Source organism: Colletotrichum navitas (assembly GCF_030913465.1).
Source record: "Colletotrichum navitas strain CBS 125086 chromosome Unknown LY79scaffold_74, whole genome shotgun sequence".
Classification (NCBI taxonomy): domain Eukaryota; kingdom Fungi; phylum Ascomycota; class Sordariomycetes; order Glomerellales; family Glomerellaceae; genus Colletotrichum; species Colletotrichum navitas.
Genome location: NW_026850620.1, coordinates 39,760 through 59,493, shown reverse-complemented (window position 1 = coordinate 59,493; position 19,734 = coordinate 39,760). Strand labels below are relative to the sequence as shown.

Below are 19,734 nucleotides of genomic sequence, written 5' to 3'. Positions count from 1 at the left end.
GATGTGGCTGATACTTATGGTGCTGGACCTGGGTTGGCTGACTTCACCCTATCAAGCCAGGCTACCAATATGTCGTCCACCCAGACTATGGGCCTTTGCTGGCCGTTGACGGTCGAAGGTGGGTTGTTTTGTTCTAGAAATATCGGAGAGGAAGGCTTCTTTCAGGCCAACATCATCATTGCCTTCAAATGACAATGCAAGAGTTTCTACTCTGAACTTGTTCAATACACCTGACGCAACTCCTCGACATCATCACATCATGGGTTGCGAACACTAGTAGGGCCGCAAGGCTTGATTAATCAGGCCTCCAGTTCCAGATCTCTTGTCTGTCGTAATGGCTCATCTTAACGGTTGATTGGTTCTTGGACCACCCCAATGCCGCGGTGCTGAAAATCTAAACGCCAACTGTCGTAGACACATGTAGAAACCATTGAAGGAAAAAGTTTTCTAGAGGAATCTGACAAGACCATAATCTTCCCTGGAGATCTTAAGCTTGGTCTTTGCGAGCTCCTCCTCAACCCCCTCAAGCATGGTGATGGTGTTGTTAAGGCGGGAGACCTCGTCAATATGGTTGCTCTTGTTTTTAGCAAGCTTGTTCTTGGCCTCGCGCTTGGTCTCTGCAACGGCCGCTGCGGCAGCCTTCTCCATGTCCTTGATGGAGAAGACTAACTCAAAGTCATCAGCCTTGGCATCCTGCATTCCTAAGTTAGTCCACAGTCTTAAGTATGAGTATGTTAAGGGGAGTAGGTAGTAAGGACAGCCTCATGTGGTAAGAAATCAACTCACCATCTCTAGCTTAATGCTGTTATTGGCCATCTAGTGTGTTGAAGTTGAGGGTATTTTGTGCGAATGGATTGAAGTTCTCTCTGCAGAAAGAGTCAGAAAGGTCCTTTCTTAGATATGAAGTAGCACAAAGAGAAAAGTTGTTGTTATGAAGGCTGAGTGACTGCAGTTCAGTGTGCCCATTCATATTGCTTTGTAGGTGAATCTGGTGCTGACAATTAGAAACCCAGCATGCGATGGGAATAGCTAACCGATTAGAAAAGAAGCAAAGCAAACGATGTTGATTAGGTGTTGATGAAGGATTCGAGAATACTGGGGACGAAATTGTTGATGTCATGATATAAGCCGTAATTGCGCAGTGGCAATTACGGATCCGCTTTTGTCATCACAGTTGATCTTTGATTCCCCGTTCGTTTCTATTGTTGTTTGGTGCAAGTATTGGAGGACAATTCGGAGAAAGTCTTGTCCAAGGTGAAGTGAAAATTTGAGAGTTGAGACTAAGATCTTTCAGCCCGGGCAGGCAACCTCCCTCAGATTCCATACACACACCCTGTCAGCCAAGGTGGTTCTTCAAGACTCCAAGATCCGATGACTAAGTGCTGATTGGTGGTACTCTCTCACAATCACCCATCCGTCTCTAGCCTCTCTGCTGTGCCCCCTTCGCAGGCAATAGCAGAGGTTCTCCTTCGCGGATTCATGGAGCCATTCCCAGTCGGATTTCAGGAATAGCCTCAAAACCTCTGTACCTTCCAGGGCGTCACTGTCCTCAACCTGAGATTCATCTGGGTACCCACTATCCTTCTCAACCGTCGGACTTCTGGGTAGCCGCAACGCCTTCCCGTCAAGAGGTTGCCGGCGCGGTAGCCTGGTGTAGCCAGCCGGGTGTTCCTCCAAGAACACCATGTCTCAAGAAGTACCCCCTTAGCGAGGTAATGTTCGGTGGCAGTAGCAAAAATGTAGGATATGAATGAAGAGGCGCAATAAAGAACGACGAGTGCGGCTTACCAGTAAGGGTTTCCTTACTGACTGGGTGAAGACCGAGACGTTATATAAACCGACGGGAAAACTGCAATCATAGGTATTCAGTAAAGTCGCAGCCCCTACCATTTGCACAGTATCAATATTGAGATTCTTTTGTGGCAGGCCTATTTCGAAACGAACGAGACTCCCTCCTCCGCCACTGTTATTCCTGGGCTCTCTCTCTCTCTCTCTCTACAAACAACGAGGTACATGGTCTTCTTCAAAGTGGCAGGCAGTTAAAATACCTTTGCGGACGATCAAAACGGAGTCAACATGATAGTTATAGAATGCAGAAGCAGACAACTGATAGGAGACTGCTGGTATACCGTATACGCGCAGCTAGTTTATCTTTCCCTGTAACAAAACCGCCAGACCCGTATCATTGAGAAGTCAGACGCTAGCAATCAAGCATATACGCCAAGTCCTTAACCCTTCTTCTCACTAGAGTAGTCTAGTCCTGATTCTCCATCGCGATCCCAGATCGCAGTCTCCATTGAGGGGTACACCAAGTCTGCGTCCTCCTCTCTCCACTCTTCCAAGTCAACCAGAGTCCATTTTGCCCTTAAGAACCGGCTGCGGACCTTGTCTGGCATACCCACCATCCGGATCTGGACGCTCTTACCAGAATGCGACTGAATCTCAGTCTTGAGCTCCTTCAACGCCGTGAGACCTGTTGTATCAATGAATGGTACCATGGTAAAGTCCCAGACGACAACTGCAAGGGGCGTTTCCTTGAGACGGATCTGTTTCTGTGCTCTTATCCTCTCCAGTCTTTTCTCTCCCGCAACACTCCAATGCCGCTCGCGGTCGTCTTGGCTCATGCTGGTCTCGACGCGAGGGTACACCAATTTGATGGCTGTGAGCGTCGAGTTCTTTGCTCGCTCAGCATTGGGGAAAAAGATGGCGTCTTTGAAGTCGACGACGATAGTGTCACTAGGGATGGCGATGCCGGAGTTCTCGGTGCGGTTGTCGGTGCCCCGCCTACCGTCGTCATTGACGATGCGGGTAATCGGCTGGGGGATAGCGTGAGCAATTTCATTGTTGCTAGAGTGAATAACGGGCTTGACAAAAGTCGATCGCAGCATGGTCCAGACGATGCTCCATCCCACCTAGGAACGAGGTCAACGTAAGCCAATGTAATATTGAGAGGGACGACATACTGCAGCGCCGATGCCGATTTCGGCGGAAACGAAAATGGTGACCCAGAAAGAGACCATTGAGGCAGCAAAGTCAGGGAATGAGATGCGCCAGAAACGGTAAAAGAGCGACAATGGACCAACGAGATGTACAACGGCCATGATCTACAACATCAAATTGCGTCAGCAAGTCTTCGTGAACTGATTTTCAATGTGCCTTACAATGATTGCAGATAAAGTGGCAGAAGGAAGCCAATAAAGAGCAGGAGACAAGACATAAAGGGTCAAGAGAATGAAGGCCGCAGTGACCAGGCCCGTCAAAGGACTCTTGACACCGCACTCAGAGGCGACGGCTGTACGAGACATGGCACCGCCGACGGGCATGGTACTGAAGAAGCTGTTGACAATGTTGACAACACCTAGGTAGTTGAACTCTTGATTCTTGTCGATTTGGTAGTTGTTCTTTGTTCCAAATGCCTTTCCGACGGCCAAGTGCTCCAAGGTACTGGCAACCAAGGGCGCAACAGCCCTTGTTGCAATCTTTTGGATTAGGTTTGAGGCTGGCACATTAGGATGAGTAATGCCATGAGTGCTCACTTGGCTTACTTTCCAGGAGTAATCAGATTTGTCACGGCCGTGGTTCACCAGATAACTGATCAGAGTGAAAACTATCAGCACAATAACTGCCCTCGAGTTGGCGAGGAACTTGATGGCGTAGTGTCGCTTGCCCCATTTCTTCCCAACCTTCTCAAGAGCGATGAGGATGAGGAGTGTCCCGAAGCCGATACCACAGGTCGGGCCATCCCACTTTGGAAGACGGCGAAGGACGTCGCCGATAACGTTGAAAACGCCGGAGGGCACGTTTGTGAGGCCGACGAGGGACCCGACTTGGCCGAATGCGATGACAAGAGCGGCCGCTGAGATGAAGCCCGTCAACACCGGAAAGGAGACGTAGTCTAGGAGAAACCCCAGGCCGAAAATACCGATGACCAGGGAGTAGACCCCGACCATGAGGGCAACAGCAGAGGCTATCGCTGAGGCGTCAAAGCCTTCTGCAGTCAGATCGTGTACGATTTCAGCAGTGAGTAGACCCAGGATGGAGGTGGGGCCGGTTGAGAGGTCTATACGATAGATGCCAAGTCAGAACAGCGTCGTCACTGATTATACATTCTGTAGCCATGACCCACCCTTTGATGTTGACATGAAAACTGCAAACGCGGCTGGCAGCCAGCTGGAATAAAGACCGTTGGCTATGGGAATGGTTGCAATCTTTGCGTAAGCCAGGGACTGGGGAATGAGCATGACGCCCACCGTCAGCCCGGCGATGAAGTCGGGGAGAAGCCATTTGGGAGAGTATCGGGGCAGCCACTGGAATATGGGGATCTTTTCGAGGAGATAAACTCCGGCGGCGGATGGCAATTTTGGAGCCCCTGAGACGACAAAGTCACGAACTCGAGCGAGGGTGGTGTCTGTCGTGATTTCGTCTCTCAATCGTTCAACGTTCCGGTTAATACTGTCCATTTCGACGACGCGAGTTGAAATGTCGCTGTTCAGGGGGAAGAAGGACAACAGAAGAGATAGACCTGTCCGGGCCACGAGGTGGCTGATGATATAGGAACAGACGAATTTGGTTTCAGTAGTTAGGATGGTTCAAGGCTCGTTAGAAATAGTGTAGATCAATAATTGAGTCAGCACTTCGTCCGAACTCGTAATGGTATTTTTTGATTTTCTAGAGATAATAATCAGCTCCTCGGCTGACGGTGCCGTTTCTTTATGTCTGCTGCAGTTCCATCTGATCAGCGCGCTGCAGCAGCCTCTTGTGCAAATATCCTCTGACCCATACAGCACAGATCATACGGCAAAGGCAACCTAACCTAAACTTTGGACGGATGAGGAACCGTCCAGCACACAGTCTAAGCCGTTCAAAGTGACACGGAGGTCCAGGCCGAGCAACATTGCTGTAGCATCACTGCCATTGTACCAACTTTGCCCAACCTCGGCGCGGAACTGCAGTACACCCCCTTCGGACTACACTCGGTATCCCTCCGCGCGCGGAATATAGCGAGACTAATGCAGTTCATCACCTTTCACTCTCATGGAATGCCGTCTCCTCACATCGGTGGATGGTTGGAGCATATTGGGGTTGCGTCGAGGAGACAAGCACCCTTCGGATGACGTGGAGTCGCACCGTCAGAAAGCTAGCCTGCAAGTACTGCGACTCCAACCACCCCAAGAAGAGAACATCGGTCAAAGTTTTTCCCCTGCCTGCTAGTGCAGAGTTTCACCAAACTTGGACTGAATTTCGCGCGATCCGATGGCAGAGAGGGAGCGAGAATAACGGATGGAGAAGCACATATCACATGGCATCGCAATGGAGGGTATGAGATGAATGGCTATTGGGTGCGCACTGGATGGACCGTATAGACGTGCGGAGCATCCCGAATATCACCCAGTGCATGAGAAATAAGTACGGAGAAGCTGTGCGGGCACAGAGGTATCGGAATAACAAGTCAAGTCATCCGATATCGCCAAAGGCCCGAGACACCTTGGATGCCGCATCTATCTCTACGGTCACTCAAACTCACAATGAACGTTTCCTTTCTAGCTTGAATCCCCAGAGCCGCAATGCCAAGCTGCCCTGCCAAAATCCAATCTCTTGGCTCGTAGCCCGCAAAGATCTACTGGGGTACCGATACAATCTTGGCATGTGCGATTGAACCAGCGAGACCGCAGCAAAGGTTACCCGCCACTGTTCGACCGAGTTCCTGAGATGCAATAGCCGTAGACACCGGCCTGGGAAGAACCTATGACGTGATTCTATGGCTAGGCATGCAGGAGGTCAATTAAAGGCCATGTGAGCGAAGCTCGCCAAGCCATTAAGACAACATCGTTAACAACGGGAGGTAAGGAATAATAACATCCCTCGGCAGACCCCCGCGCGCTTCAAGTTGCACACATGTGCTTTAAGCATGGTGGTCTTGGGGACAGCATAACCACTTTCCTAATTGAGGTGGGCGAGAAAAGATAGGCTAACGTTGTGAAGACCTGGACACTTGCTTGGTCCTCTCTAGCCCTCTCTTTTGCCCACGCACCCATGTGTTCGTCTGACCGGTTTGTATGATCTACAATTAACGTGTTCGAGCGATCCAGAGCGACAGAGCCCCGTCCCGGTCTGCATGGTAATGTGATTTATCACGAATAAAAGAGGAAGAATGTTCGCGGCGCTATCCGTGTGCTTGCCGACCTGCCTACATTAGCGCTAGCTCGACGCAAGCCCAATCCATCCCACGTCTTTACCTCCCTCCCGCCGGGTTGACTACCGGTACGGGGTACATACCCGTCCAATAGCGCTCCCGTCGCTCCTCATAGGCTCTAAACAGGGCCCATCTGGGTGGGAGAACGCAATATTGTGTGCTGGCGGAAACCCTTATCCTTGCATGTAGGCCTCGTAGCGACGGACAAGCTTTGATTTTCCCGGTAGATGTGGACATGCCAAGCCCGCGAATCATGGGCAGTGTTCCCGGGGATACAGACCAGGGTAAAATCCGGCGTTGACCGGGGTTAAGCTAATGCAAAGCTAGAAAGAGCCGGGAGGAGGCTGTCAACCAGTTTTTGAGTGTGAGGGGAGGGATTCGGCGGGATCCAAGCGGGTTGTGGGCCAACGGGTGACTACTACACTTAAGGATGTCGATGATCCTACATATTATAATATGTCGTGACGGTACTTAAGTGCAGTTGTAGCAGTGACAACTGTGGGACCACGATTGTCATCACATAATACTTCTTCGAAAGTCATATCACCGCCATATGTGCAACAAAGCAGTTCCTGTTTGGATGAGATTAGCAGTCGACTTGCCCACGGGCCGATTGCCCTCCTCACTGAAATCCATCCCGGTCTCATCTCACCCCCCTTAACATGCTAGTTATGCTGCTTGCAATTACCCCTCTTCAACCGCCGGTTTCCAGAAATAGGATTGGGTATCATTGTCCATGCGTTTTCCCGCCGGATGTCACTGACAGATATGACACAATCCCAGTGTTCCTACTTGCTCAAGAAACCCGGCGCCATAACCGTTGCGGAACACTGGCCGCAAGAGATTGGACGATACCGAGCCAGCATGGTCAGCGCTACATCACTGCTGTGCCTGCTGAAACGGAGCTATTGGAACGATTTGGTGGTGTCATCGTTTCGTGCGGGGTTCAACCTGCGCCCTTCTTGTACTCGATACAAAAGGCCTCACTTACCACCTTCTCGATACATCAATAATGCCCGCTATATTTCATGGCAATGACTTCTGTCACTGGCTGTACCCTGCAACAAACCCAGTCTAGACAAGGGGCGGCAAGAAAGATGAGGCCTGTGGCCTGGATGCACGTCAAGGCGAGACATCCAAGCTGTCACAACTCGAGGATGGTGTGAACAAGGGACCACTAATAGCCTATCGCAATCATGTTCAACCAAGCCACGGGAGTGATCACGTACATAAACTCCCTACTCGGGAAATGTATTCGAGGCACGGCATCTACTTACGTTGCATTTGCCACGGACTTCCTTCGGAGACCTGTCGGTAAGAAAATATGCGAGGAAGGAGTGAATAGTATCAGAAAGCAAGGGTCGTCTACGCGTAATGATTCTAGTTCAAGAAGCAAGAATGGCGATCTGTGCAGTGGGCTGACTAAATAGTGATGCAAAACCTTGGTACCGGAAACTCAGTAACCCGTGGGAAGACTGAGAAAAGCCGCATGGATACCCATTTGAGCTCAGCTTGTCAGAAAGGTTGGCCAAAGGGTCCATTGCTTTCAGACTACTGTCTGTGTGTTCGCCAATGGTGAACTTGGGATACGGGTTTACTTAACGACAATTACGAGAGCACGGAAGAGTCGAGAAAATGATCATGCACGTAAAACATTTGCATCGACGTGGCTGAAAATACGATCGTTGACTAAAACTTTGACAATATCTGTAGACATCTAATATAATGGCATTGCTGTAGATGTTTCACCCGCCAAGAAACAAACATCGCAAGCATAGACTGCCAAGGCTGGATCTGCCAAGCCGTTATTGCTAACCTTCAGCGTTCCCCACTAGAGCTCGTCAGACTTAGTTTGGACTTCCTCGACGTTCGGTTTGGTAATCTCGTCCTTCTCGGCGCTGCGGACCTTGTCCCAGAACTTCTCGCCAGCTTCGGGGTCGTCAGCAAAAAGGTGGTCAACCACCAGCTTCTTGGGGGTTTCTCCCATCCACTGAAACAGTGAAAAGTCTCTGAATTCGTCGGCTCGGAAGATCTCGAGCATTTCAACAGGTTCGTCGCCAATGTTCTCGACAAAGTGGCCCATGTTCTTTGGAACAATACCAACGTCACCCGGAACGTAGTCGAAGGTTCGGGCATTACCTTCTGAGGCGAATATCGTAACTCTGGCACGCCCCTTGATGAAAAAAGACCATTCGTCGGCGTTGGGGTGCCAGTGCATCTCTCGGAGGGCACCAGGCTCGATAATCGCATGGGCTGCCGCAATGGTTTTTGAGATTGGGAAATTCTTGGAGTCGGTGATTCTGACTTCGCCGCCAGAGGTCCTTTTCGGTTCTTGGTCCAACATTTTGTGTGTAAACTGATACTTGGATTTCTTCACTCCTTTTCCGGTAGGTGCCTCGTGTGCGATGGAGCCTGGCGTGGTCCCCTGAAAGATGTACTTCTCCCCTTCTGGAATGTGGGCGAAGACCTCGGGGGCCAAGTGGAAGTTCTTTGAAATCACAGACTTTGGCGTGTGTGCTAGAATGGCGTTAGAAACCGTAGCCCCCGTATGACATCACGCAATTCATGAACCATACCAAGCCAATCCGTCAGGATAAACGTGGATTCTTCAGAAAAGTGTCCATCATCGAAGATCAAGAGAAACTCTGTTCCGTTCTCGCCGAGACCTTGCAAAGAATGAGGCACGCCTGATGGGAAATACCTATGTGACCTTCCTTAGCATCCGATGGGCATAAGAGGACAAGACCAACTTTGGTCCTAAACATACCATAGGTCTCCCTTGTTCAGGTCATCGAAGAAATTCCCTCCCTCATAGTCGATGGCTGTGACGCGTACGCTTCCATCGAGGACATAGGCCCACTCGGCCTCCTTGTGCCAGTGAAGTTCGCGGATGACCCCTTCGTCCAGGCGCATGTTGACTCCGGCAAGTTCGATGCTCGTGGGCAACTCCCGGATCGTGGTCTGTCGAGTCCATCCGCCCTCCTGTGTACCATTAGTTAAGCCACACCTTGTCGCTTCCAAATTTCGGAACGGCAGACGTACCTCAATGCGAATGTGGGAATCCGCAAAGCTCCATCGCATGTTGGCGAGGTTTCCGTGATCTGTGCTGGGGGGGCGCACGAGATCTGGGTTTTGTCTGGAACGAGCATCGTTCCATGGCCCTAGGACGGAGGCTCCTAGACCATTACGCCACGGCAATGGATCGAGGTTGTTGCCGATAGAGTCAACGGGAGTGTCGTACTTATCTCTGTGACCGGGCGTGTAAGGCGACGATGCAGTACGGTACTTTGTAGGTAAACCCTTTCCGTCAAGAAGCCGCTGGCGCGGACTGTCCTGCACGGGGACGGCGGCTATGGGGGAGAGGAAGCTCAAAACGGCCCCAGGAAGAAGCAGCTTAGGGAGATACATAATGCGTAGGACTTAATAAGAAGAGGAAACCTGGCGAATATCAAGGGTTGGGTTGCTTGTTCCTTGTTTTTTAAGAATCAGAAAGGGTCCGCCGGCCTTTAAATATACACTTTTTGGACCAGACGCGAGCACAGCAATGCTTAAGATGAGAGAAAAATCCCAGGAGCTCAAGCCTTGGGCAGCTTTCTGATTGACCAATTGCCAGGCGTTTGAATCCCCGACGAACCAAGTCAACCACCCACAAGGCTACTTTGCTTGCCGTATAAGCATCGACACCGAGTGAAAGCCGACACATCTCCGTAATGGCAGACGAACTGTGGCATGGGTTGAGCTCAACGGAGCTATCAATGCTGCGGGGTCCGCTGCATTCAGCACAGCTCAAGCCCTTCCCAAGCTACCATCCCTGTAATAAGCAGGCAGTGATTAAGGAGCATGGGGAGCGCCATGGCCTTTAAGAGCCACTGGATAAGACATTCAACCTCGGAAATGCGTAAGGATAGCCGCCGATGACGCGTCGCACAACAGACAGGTACTCTGTTATTTGCTCATCATTATGAGCTTCGTACATATTTTGTTTACTTTAGACTGTTGTAGAAATTTTAACTACGTACAATAGTCACTTTGACTACAATCAAAAGCGTACCCATCATCCGCCGGGCGGACGGGAAATGCAACAACACATCAATGGCTAGAGCTCTGAATTGGAGGCTCTAGAGACAGAATTACTGCCTATCATTGATATTCGAGTACACCAAACCACTTAAGAGAGTAATTGTGACAGTGTGAATTGCAACGTTTAGTCAGAATATCACCATGTGGAGACTTTAACAGACGTTTTCTTGTTTTGGATATAGTATTAAGTAGTCTATCAATGGGCATCCATCTATATTGCCATTTAAGTGTCCATCCTTTGATTCAGAACTCACAGTCTGACTAACGAAATGAATCTTCGGTCGAGCGCTTTACCATCTAGGTAGACGATATGTTGGTCGACTGATACATAGTCGGCCGGAATGCTTACAGGTAAGCAAGGGCGCCAAGTGCAATGGCAGCTGCGATGCCTATAGGACCCTGTACGGCAGCACCGTTGACGGTGACGGGTACTTGCGTGGGGGATCTAGTGAAATTGCCGTTATACATAGAAGTAATGGTGCTGGTGACGATAGAGGTTCGGGTGATGCCAGAGCGTGGAGCAGATGTAATAGGACTAGGGATGGTTCCGATCGCAGACGACACAGCCGAAGATGTGACAGCAGAGGCCCTGGTGGAGGTAGCAACCACGGCAGAAGAGGCAGCGACGGAGACAGCAGATGAACCGGAGACAACGGCGGCTGAAGATGCAACGGCCGCACAGATACTTGTAGCAGCAGGGATGACCTGGTCTAAGGGTTCAAGGTCAATATCTGAGTACCAAAACTTATCGATCAGCGACCTGGTATTCCATATTCCACTTACTGACAGCGCTATCAGAGCCACAGCTCTGAAGGACACAAACGGTACTGTTGGAGAAAATGGCCTTAAAGTTGTCGGGGTTGCAAAGACAGGCCGTGTTAGTGATTTGACACTTGCCATTGGCCGTGATGGCCGTGGACAAGCAGTCCCGGGCGCACACCGGGAGGTCGGCGAAAGTCTGAGCGGCGGCAAAGCCGGCGAAGGCAATAATAGCAGTAGAGTACTTCATTTTGACGTTGAACGGGTGATAGACGTTGGAGGACTTGTGGGACTTGTATGAAGAGATTAAGTGTTCTGGTAGCTGTATGATAGCGATTGTCGTTGAGTTGTGTGGAGCGAGAGTCGAATGAGCTGATGAGGAAAGTTGGGGCAAACTTAGAGGGAAAACTTCACTTCTCATATACTCCTGAGCTTGCAGGTTTGCAACACAAAGACAACACCTGCGGGGCTGTGCTCTGCTGTGCGAGTTCAGCTTGACTAGAGAGCTTTGCTAGGTCCAACTGAGCTCAAGCCGATCCCGTACCCAAGCCATCGTCTGGAATGTGGTTGTCGCTTGCAGCCTGGCCACACATGTTCCCGTATCCGTTCCTGAGACATCTCCAGCCAATTAGTGGCTTCCTTCGGTCTTATTCAGCATCAAATCCTCATGGCACCCGGACTGGAAAGGCGCTTGTTGTGATTGTGCCTGAACTTCCCAGGCCGGATTCGGAAGTTTTGTGAAGCGCCGAGTGCGTCCGCGTAGCTATGCTGGACGTGTCCATGTTATTTCCGACTTGTCTTTCCTCATGCAGCTAAGTCGATACCGTTATGAACAGGCTAGTAATGTTTCCGAGCGAGAACATCATATATAGCACTGCGTCATCGATCTGAACTGGAAGGCCTACAACAGAGGAATGGATGGCGGCCTCGGAGTCTTTAGGCTAGTAGTGCAACCGGCTTGGAAGCTCTGTGACACGGCCCAAACTGTTTCTTCCCGGTACTCGGAAATATTTTGGTGTTTGAGAGAGGTGAGACAGAAAAGCTTAATGTTTTAGAGCCCGGGAAGGCTGGAAACAGAGCTGGGGCAAGCCTTGCCTGATCAAGCTGATATATTTCGGCGGTAGAGGCATGTTATTACAATACTGGGTCAAAAGTCTGGCAATAGCAACAAGGACAACATTAGAAGTCACAAAAGGGACCCATCAGCATGGGGTCATTTCATAGTGCACCACCAAAGGACGTGTGTCTCTTCACCCTACTCTCGCTGTTGATTGGGCCATCGTTATTGTTATTGCCAGACTTTTGACCTAGTGCTTAACACTGCAGCAAGTTGGCTGAGATAACAAGAGAGATACGAGGTCCAGTTTATCACCCCCCGCAACTGAGTATCGGAAGAGTAACAACGTCTTTGAGGGGGTTGGGTCGCGGTGGAGGCTCAACAGGCCCAAAGCAAGATTAGCAGGGAAACGTAGCGGCAGAAGATCGAGTGGATGTTAATAGCATAAGCAGACGTGCGATCCATCGCTATCTAATTCAAGAACTTGAGTACTAACTACATGACACGAAGTCTACATGATGCATGTCTTTCGCGCCCTTGAGGGCACCCATCTTCCAGAACCCGCCCATGCAATCCGTTACATGTTTTTAGCCCTATCCAACCCGTTCCTGTTCCACATTCCGACCTTACAAAGGAGGTTCGATGCCACTGAAAGACCCAACGCTGACCGAGCTCGTGCATGATGTGTGCCCCGATGACATGATATGAAAAAACAAAGGGAATGTTGACAAGGTAATCCAATCCGTCGCCGCTAAATATCCAGATATACCCTTTTGCCACTCGAGTCCTACTCTAAACCATAGCCATAAACCCAAATCACAGGCGATAGTTACTCGCTCTTCTCACCCTCCGAGTGCGAGTGCTGTGATGAGGATCTCTTCGTGCGCAGGTCGCATCGTCGCATTATTTGACTAGATATACAATCAGCATCCTGCTGAAGCGAATCGTTGGAAAGGGGAGAGGGGTTTCAACTTACATTCCGCCCCGTTCATTAGGGTTGCGCACAACCACCAACTGCTCCTTCTTCTTCTCGTTGTCCTTCCTGGTCTTTGTCGGCTGTCTCGCGCGGGACGACTCCCTCGAGCGCGATTGCAGCGATGGTGTAGACAAGCGTCCGCGCAGTTGTCCGATCTGGTCCTTTAGACTGTTGACCTCGGCGACAGACGCATCGTAAGAGGCACGAAGGCCGTCGAGTTGTGTGTTGACGAGGGCCAGCTGCGAAGTCAGGGTCGCGTTCTCCTCGCGTAGCTGCGGCGCCTGACCGGCCTCCGGCTCCAACGTGGCGACGCGAGTGGCCAAATCATCTCTCTCAGCCATAAGAGAGCCAAGCTTGACAGTCTCGGATTGCAGCTGCTCGTTGCGATCCTGTAGCTCAGTGATACGCTGGCGGAGCTCCTCCATGACGGCCGACTCGGAGGGAGTAGTTGACTTAGCAGACACGGACTCGGCCTTCTCGGTGGCGGTATCATCCTCGACTGCTGTCACCTCTGGTTCTGCCACTTCGGGCTCGGGGACCGCTCCGGACGGTGCTGTGGATTTGATACTGGCAGCATCATCCTTAAACTCCTCGACAACGGGAGCCGCAACAGTCTCCTCTACTGGAGGTGCAGGTGGCTCCTCTACTGGAGGTGCAGGTGGCTCCTCTGCTGAAGCCGCAACAGCCTCCTCTGCCGGAGGTGCAGATGCCTCCTCTTCGGTCGCAGGCTGTGCTTCATCTTCGCCTTTGACTGTGTCCGTGTCACTGTCATCGGTGGACCCCACGACAGATGGGGCCGCCGAGCCTCTAACGGAGGGTGCAGCTGAGCCGGCAACGGAGCCCATGAGCGACTCTGCGCGCCTGAGCTCGCTCGTCACCGACTCGTTTTCATCCTTGAGCGATGCGTTCTCGGAACGAAGGCTGTTACGTTCCTCCGCGAGGCTGAGGATCTGGGAACTCTTGTCGTCCTGGTCCTTGAGAAGCGAGCCGATTTGCGTCTCGAGGGTTGTATTCTCACCCTTGAGGGCTTTAACGCGGGCCTTGAGGGTATCGTACTTAACCTTGATACCCTCAAGGTCCTTGACATGGGTCTCAAGCTCTCCCTTGCTGACTTCAAGCTCGCCCTTGGTAGCTTCGAGGCTCTCAAACCGACTTTGAATCTCGGTATTGGTGGTCTCGAGTTGTGTGAGGCGTACCTCGACTTCTTGCTTCTCAACTTCGAGAGCACTGAACCGGTCTTGGATATCTCTCTTTTCAGTGTTGAGCTTTTCGATGTCCGCCTCGAGGCCCTTCTTCTCGGTTTCGAGAGCATCGTAGCTGTCCAGAGCGCTTTTCTTCTCGGTCTCCAGTTTCTCGATGTTGGCTTCTAGACCCTTCTTCTGTTGGTCGAGATCGTCGATACGGGATTGCAGGCCCTTGTTGGCTTCGGCCAAGGCACCGTTTTCTTTGTTGAGCTGATCGACCTGGGGTTTGTACTTGTCGACATCCATACGCAAGAGATTACGCTCAGCAGTAATGTCTCCGATCTCGGTTCCCTTACGGATGAGCTCCTTCTCGAGTCCCGTAACGCGCATTTGAAGGCTCTCCTTCGTCAACTCCAGCGCAGCGATCCTCTCGATGAGGGCGCGCTCAGTCTCCTTGGTTACATAATGAGCATCGCCGACACTCCTCTCTAGGTCGCGACACCTAGTCTCAAAGTGCTTCTTGATCTTTTCTTGTTCGGCAATGTCCATCTGCAGGATGGCGTTCTTGTTGGCGGCCTCCTCCTTGGCATCCCTTTCAAGAGCAATTTGCTTCTCAAGGTCGTTGGACTTGGCCTCCAGCTGTTGTTTGAGGCCCTTGAGCTGGTCTCGCTCACGTGCAACATCTTTAAGCTTCTTCTCATGTTCGCTGAGACAGCTCTTGACGTCATTTAGGAGACGGCTCTGTTCCTCGAAATCGCGGGCGATCTTGTCTTTGAGGTTCTTTTCCTCGCGGCGCTTCTTCTCGATCTTCTCCTTGTCTGCAGAGAGGATAAAAAGTCTCTCCAGGGCGTCCTTCTCGATCTTCGCCTTGTCTGCAGAGAGAGTAGAAAGTCTCTCCAGGGCGTCCTCAAGCCTCTTGTCGGTATCAGACTGCTTGCCGAGGAGGCTCTTGGTCTCCTCTTTCATACGGGAGATCTCTTTGAGAAGCCCATCTTCGACTTTCTCACGTTCGCGAAGGTCATGGGAAGTTATGCGCTGTACCACGGGAGGGGCCGGGGCTGCGGGCGCCACCTCGATATGTACGATCTGCCTGCTGGGGGCGACAATGTCGACACGGGCACCTTTGAGGTTGGCGGGCTTGGCTGGGGGAGGTGGAACGGTATTTGTCTTTACGACTTGTTTCTCAACAGTCAACGGCCTAGTCCGGACTGCTGAGGTGTGAGCGTCAGACTTGCTGGGGTATGTATCAAAGTCCTCGACGCTGGTAGCGTTCGTGATGGTGGAGTGAGAGTCAAAACTGTACTTTGACTCCACATCCGAGTCGTTTGTTTCGTCGGCAGAAGGATAAACAGTCTCAGTAGAGCGCCTCCATGGCCGGTTGAGTTCTGGACGAGACTGGCGGTAGCGGAGGGCAGGGGGCTTGAACATGAGAGGAGGCTTTGCGTTGCCGTCCTTGCGTCTCCAGCCCTCAGATGAGCTGGCACTCAAGTCGGATCTGTTGTCTGCCGAACGATCCATGGGAGCGAGTGAGATGTCGGAAACGTTGGCGTTTGACAAGTCGAGTGATTCCAAAGGAGTGCTGTCTGGGATGGAGACTGAGGGCCGCCTCAGTCTGAAGCGACTGCGGCCCTTCGCGGGCGCAGTGTCACGAGTGGGAGCCATGGAGTCGTTGATAAGATGACGATATGGAGGAGGTTTTTTCAAGCTCAAAAGCTCTAGTAAGTAATGATGCTATTCTTCTTTTGTGAGTTTTCTCAAGCTATGTGCCAAGCTGGACGTCTGATCTGGGGCTGATGAATCTTGCGAGTGACATTGAAAGTGTATTGGTAATTCGATGAGGGGTAATATTGCATAGCGGGTCTGTTCGGATCTACTATCAAATAATGATGAGATCGGAAAGAGAAGTCTGGGTGTAGGCGGCGAGATGGTTTTGTTCAAAATGTCCAGGGTACGTTGTTGTGGGAGGGAAGAAAAGGAGAGAGGGAGGCGGAGGGATCATCGTACAACAACAGCCCAACCGGCAGAAAATGATATTACACACTGCCCGCCTTCGCCCCGTGGCCGCCCCAGCGCGCTTACCCCCGTCCAATAGGGCACACAGGTTAATCAACATCAAGCAGTCCTCGAGCGTCGAGCCCGTTAAGCCGGTCCCTCTGAGCGAGCGGCAGGGATGGGGTGTGGCACTAGGGGCGGGCCCGAAAGGCCTCCCCGAACCCGTTTGGCGGAGATCTCAGAATGTAGCCGGAACAGAGAGTAGCGTTGAATGTTGCAATCGCAACGTCGTCACTCCACGGCTACTCGGGTTGGGGTGATCGGACTGATTGGACCATTTTGTTGTGAAGAGACACAAGCCCAGCTTTCCATGGCCACATCACCCCTGCCAACGGCAGCCCCGTGGTTTCTTTGGAACCCCCTCCCCCGTCCAGAATCCATTCTCGCATCCCGCCTGCCGGGGGCCTAAAATGCGGGAGACCAGGGGGTTAGGACATGCCCGTGGCTTTGGGCAAACGGGCATTAACTGTGACGACAACTGAGCGTAAGATTACCTCTATGCAATAGCCCCAGGTGGCGGAAGAAAACATGTGTAAGTCTCCTGTTGCTGGACGGTATCCAATATCTGGCGCTGTATCTTGCAGTTTGATGTATACGTATTTTGCTTCGTATCTGCGCCAGAAGAGTCTCGCCAACACCATCGTCGGCGCTTGTCCATCCTCTTGCTTTAGCTTGCTTCTTCGGGGGGCCAAACATGCTCAAAGCCCTATTTTGCAGGGGTCGAACAGGGCACCATGGGAATAAGAAAACGAATCAGATAGGCTGCTGTGAGGTGAGATGAGTCAGGAATGCCGGAGACATGGGCATTCCAGCCAGTCGCTCCGGCAGGGCAAACAGGCGGAACTCAACATGACTGGCCTTGTTTTCGTTTTCTATTTTTTCCCTTTTGTGCGCATGTTGTTGTGGGTTGGGCATCACTGTGCTTTACTTGGGCTAGCTCGAGGCAATTGGGACGCAACTTACATGGGATTGCACTGACCCGGCTGCACGTTCCCGGAGAATGACCAGGGGTCATGACTTGGACGTGGTGTTGTTTGATTCGCCCGCTCTGCGGGCCGAGCTCGATGCCACACTTGTGTACAATGTAGTGTACACTCTGTCGTTGAGTCCGGACCCAGGCAGGCCTCATAATGACCAACCTCCTGCCTCGAGTTTCCATCGCAGTTCTATCCTTGTGCTGAGCCCTTGGGGCTTGGAGCAAAGGAGAAGTTGCTTCCGTTGCCTATCGGCGACATTTTCTCCCCCATAAACGGTCCGTGAGATTGGGCTGCGTTGAAGCTGACGTCTCAAGTTGCCTGGCCGTATCCTGATGGCCGGATCATCACGCCGAGGGATCTCGCTTGGAATTCGGGGGCTGGAACCCGCAACCTCCACTTCATTGGTCTCATGTTGCTTTACATTAGACACTTGTCCATTTCTTGTCCAACAAGTGAAGTCAGGCGGACAAGTGACTGTTCACTGGGATGTTGGTACCCTGTCCTGGAACCACCCCCAGATTTCTAGTGGAGTCCATCGCTGTTTGTACATCATCATTTACCATGTGTAAAGCCATGGTAACTTCTGGGGCTAAGTGAAGGATGAAGCCTTATGTGAATAAAAATTGAGGCTTAATCAAAATGAAAATTGAAAGCTTCTCATCGTCCCCTGTCAACATTACCATGGGCCCAAATTTGGTAGGTTGACCCAAGAGGCATCAAGCATTGGCCGCCAATGAAGGCTGTTGCATTGATAAAATGGAATAGGCTCAGACAATATATTATATTGAGCCTCGCCTATGCCGTAACCAAAGCAGCTCCATTACAAGCCGTAGCTGAATCTTTCGCCTCATCCATCACTGCCAGAGAAGGAAGATTCATGTTGCCATAGATACAGTGACACGGTGGTCGGAGGGAAGCGCAAGTTTGCGGCATGCCTTTGGTGTCCATGGGAGTAAGGCCGTTGAGTGGCGGTTGCTGTGTGACAAGTCACAGGCTGCATGCATATGCTTGGTGACGTACCCTCTGAAATTCACCCCTTTCATTCTCCCAAGGTTCCTTGATCGTCGCCTGTTGACCAAGTTCCTCGCGTCGAGTAACTATACTTGTGTCTTGTCAATGAGATTTGTACAACTTCGACAACGTGGCCTTCGTGCGCCAGTCTTTTGAACGACAGCCGATCACAAGGAGAATGGACAGCAACAGATTCCATTGATGGACTGGGAGATATCGTGAATCAACTAAATTCTATGCTTCAAGCCTGTCTTTTCCCACTCTTCTCGTGCTAGGACCCAAGGGCGACTATCAAACGATGGTTGGGAGATATGACAGCGTCATTCAGTCAACTAGTCAACAGAGCCTGCAAGACATCGTATTGTTCACTTAGCGCCTCGACACACCAATGATAGTAGGTAAAGGTTTGTACTCTGTGACTTCAATGTCACCATCAGGATAACTTGTTCCGGCTACAATGCTCCCTAGTCATTCACAACCACGCCCCCCCTTTGACGCCTAATGGGGTTATTGCTGTCTAGGTAGTTTAATATGGAGAAGTGGCTATCCCCCACTACTTGCGGGTCGTTTACAAAATAGTATTTCCAGGCTCGATCTTCCCGCCGAAAGCGAAACAATCTGGGTCGTATGTATCGTGTCGCTGAAGTCACTATCGCAGTGAGCCATCAGGCAGAGCCATTCTATGGATAGTTCCATAAATAATAATCCTATACCTGCATAAATTACCCAGGCATTATTGTGAGATACAAGTCCTACCAGCATGAGTTGTCGATGCAAGAAAATGCACGGCGTACCCCAGAGTAGCGCTATATCAGCCGACTATCAGATAGGGTATTTAGAAATATCTACAGTGTCACTTGACGAAGCTCTCTGAATGGAGGAGTCCTAGCGTTGAACCAAATACAGATTGATTAATGTGTCTATCTATATTAGTTACCTGTATCTTAGCTGCAGTACTATAAAACTAGGTGCAAAGCATAAGTGGTTGGACGGAGACGAGGCTACATTTATGACCGTACCATATTACCGATAACATATGTAAGTCATATAACCACAACTATACTACAATCATTGTATATCTCGGTATACGTTCGGTTTGATTGATATCATCGAAGATTTTCATCCAGTTCATGTTAGACAACACGCGGTAAATATGTGAGGGTTCAAGAGGCAGGGAAGGGCCTACAGCCGCACCGTCCGAAGAGCCTGAAGAAAGATTCTCGAATCGAGCATTCGAAGCTTCCAGAAAAGTTTGATACAATCAGCACTACTATAGGTACATTAAGAAATTACATAGATGTCACCGGAAAATGGGAGGGTACCGAAATCAGCAATGTAAACAAAGATATATTGTAAGGGTATTCATTGCTGAAAGTGCAGAAAGTTGCCATGAAGACATCAGTACGTATTTCAACCATGCGTCCCAGAATTGATGTTGGCCAGTG

At 50.9% G+C, this 19,734-nt stretch overlaps 5 protein-coding genes across 5 annotated transcripts; all 5 read right to left on the bottom strand.

Annotated features, from left to right (window-relative positions):
- Positions 1-319: 319 nt before the first annotated feature.
- Positions 320-1,062, bottom strand: LY79DRAFT_364765 (uncharacterized protein). Its single transcript, XM_060552776.1, has 3 exons — positions 1,035-1,062; positions 787-866; positions 320-693 (listed from the first exon to the last, which is right to left on the bottom strand). The coding sequence occupies exons 2-3, from the start codon at positions 814-816 to the stop codon at positions 448-450; spliced, it is 276 nt and encodes a 91-aa protein (XP_060410026.1). The 5' UTR covers positions 817-866; positions 1,035-1,062; the 3' UTR covers positions 320-447.
- Positions 1,063-2,141: 1,079 nt separating this feature from the next.
- On the bottom strand, positions 2,142-4,654 carry LY79DRAFT_639502 (sulfate permease). The gene is made up of 4 exons (XM_060562320.1): positions 4,127-4,654; positions 3,162-4,060; positions 2,964-3,104; positions 2,142-2,912 (listed from the first exon to the last, which is right to left on the bottom strand). Exons 1-4 carry the CDS (start codon positions 4,458-4,460, stop codon positions 2,229-2,231), a joined length of 2,058 nt encoding a protein of 685 aa, XP_060410025.1. The 5' UTR covers positions 4,461-4,654; the 3' UTR covers positions 2,142-2,228.
- Positions 4,655-7,823: 3,169 nt separating this feature from the next.
- On the bottom strand, positions 7,824-9,748 carry LY79DRAFT_364726 (oxalate decarboxylase family bicupin). The gene is made up of 4 exons (XM_060552775.1): positions 9,236-9,748; positions 8,961-9,175; positions 8,770-8,894; positions 7,824-8,710 (listed from the first exon to the last, which is right to left on the bottom strand). The coding sequence occupies exons 1-4, from the start codon at positions 9,599-9,601 to the stop codon at positions 8,025-8,027; spliced, it is 1,392 nt and encodes a 463-aa protein (XP_060410024.1). The 5' UTR covers positions 9,602-9,748; the 3' UTR covers positions 7,824-8,024.
- An 870-nt stretch (positions 9,749-10,618) lies between these two features.
- Positions 10,619-11,282, bottom strand: LY79DRAFT_582888 (uncharacterized protein; the record flags this gene model as incomplete). Its single annotated transcript, XM_060560292.1, has 2 exons — positions 10,619-10,983; positions 11,057-11,282. The coding sequence occupies 2 exons, from the start codon at positions 11,280-11,282 to the stop codon at positions 10,619-10,621; spliced, it is 591 nt and encodes a 196-aa protein (XP_060410023.1).
- Positions 11,283-13,061: 1,779 nt separating this feature from the next.
- Positions 13,062-15,911, bottom strand: LY79DRAFT_593210 (uncharacterized protein; the record flags this gene model as incomplete). The annotated part of the gene is given in 12 exon segments (XM_060561524.1): positions 13,062-13,816; positions 13,832-13,931; positions 13,944-14,105; positions 14,127-14,168; positions 14,178-14,205; positions 14,215-14,240; positions 14,262-14,519; positions 14,529-14,540; positions 14,550-14,618; positions 14,634-14,702; positions 14,712-14,914; positions 14,924-15,911. Coding segments are annotated over 12 exon segments (2,712 nt in total).
- Between the last annotated feature and the right edge of the window lie 3,823 nt (positions 15,912-19,734).

Coding starts and splice junctions, on each gene's coding strand:
- LY79DRAFT_364765 (XM_060552776.1), bottom strand. CDS start 816: ATGGCCAATAACAGCATTAAGCTAGAGATG. Junction 694..786: donor ACAGCATTAAGCTAGAGATG/GTGAGTTGATTT, acceptor TTAGGAATGCAG/GATGCCAAGGCTGATGACTT.
- LY79DRAFT_639502 (XM_060562320.1), bottom strand. CDS start 4,460: ATGGACAGTATTAACCGGAACGTTGAACGATTGAGAGACGAAATCACG. Junction 4,061..4,126: donor TTTCATGTCAACATCAAAGG/GTGGGTCATGGC, acceptor TCTATCGTATAG/ACCTCTCAACCGGCCCCACC. Junction 2,913..2,963: donor AAATCGGCATCGGCGCTGCA/GTATGTCGTCCC, acceptor CCTCGTTCCTAG/GTGGGATGGAGCATCGTCTG.
- LY79DRAFT_364726 (XM_060552775.1), bottom strand. CDS start 9,601: ATGTATCTCCCTAAGCTGCTTCTTCCTGGGGCCGTTTTGAGCTTCCTC. Junction 8,895..8,960: donor CTGAACAAGGGAGACCTATG/GTATGTTTAGGA, acceptor AAGGTCACATAG/GTATTTCCCATCAGGCGTGC. Junction 8,711..8,769: donor TATCCTGACGGATTGGCTTG/GTATGGTTCATG, acceptor ACGCCATTCTAG/CACACACGCCAAAGTCTGTG.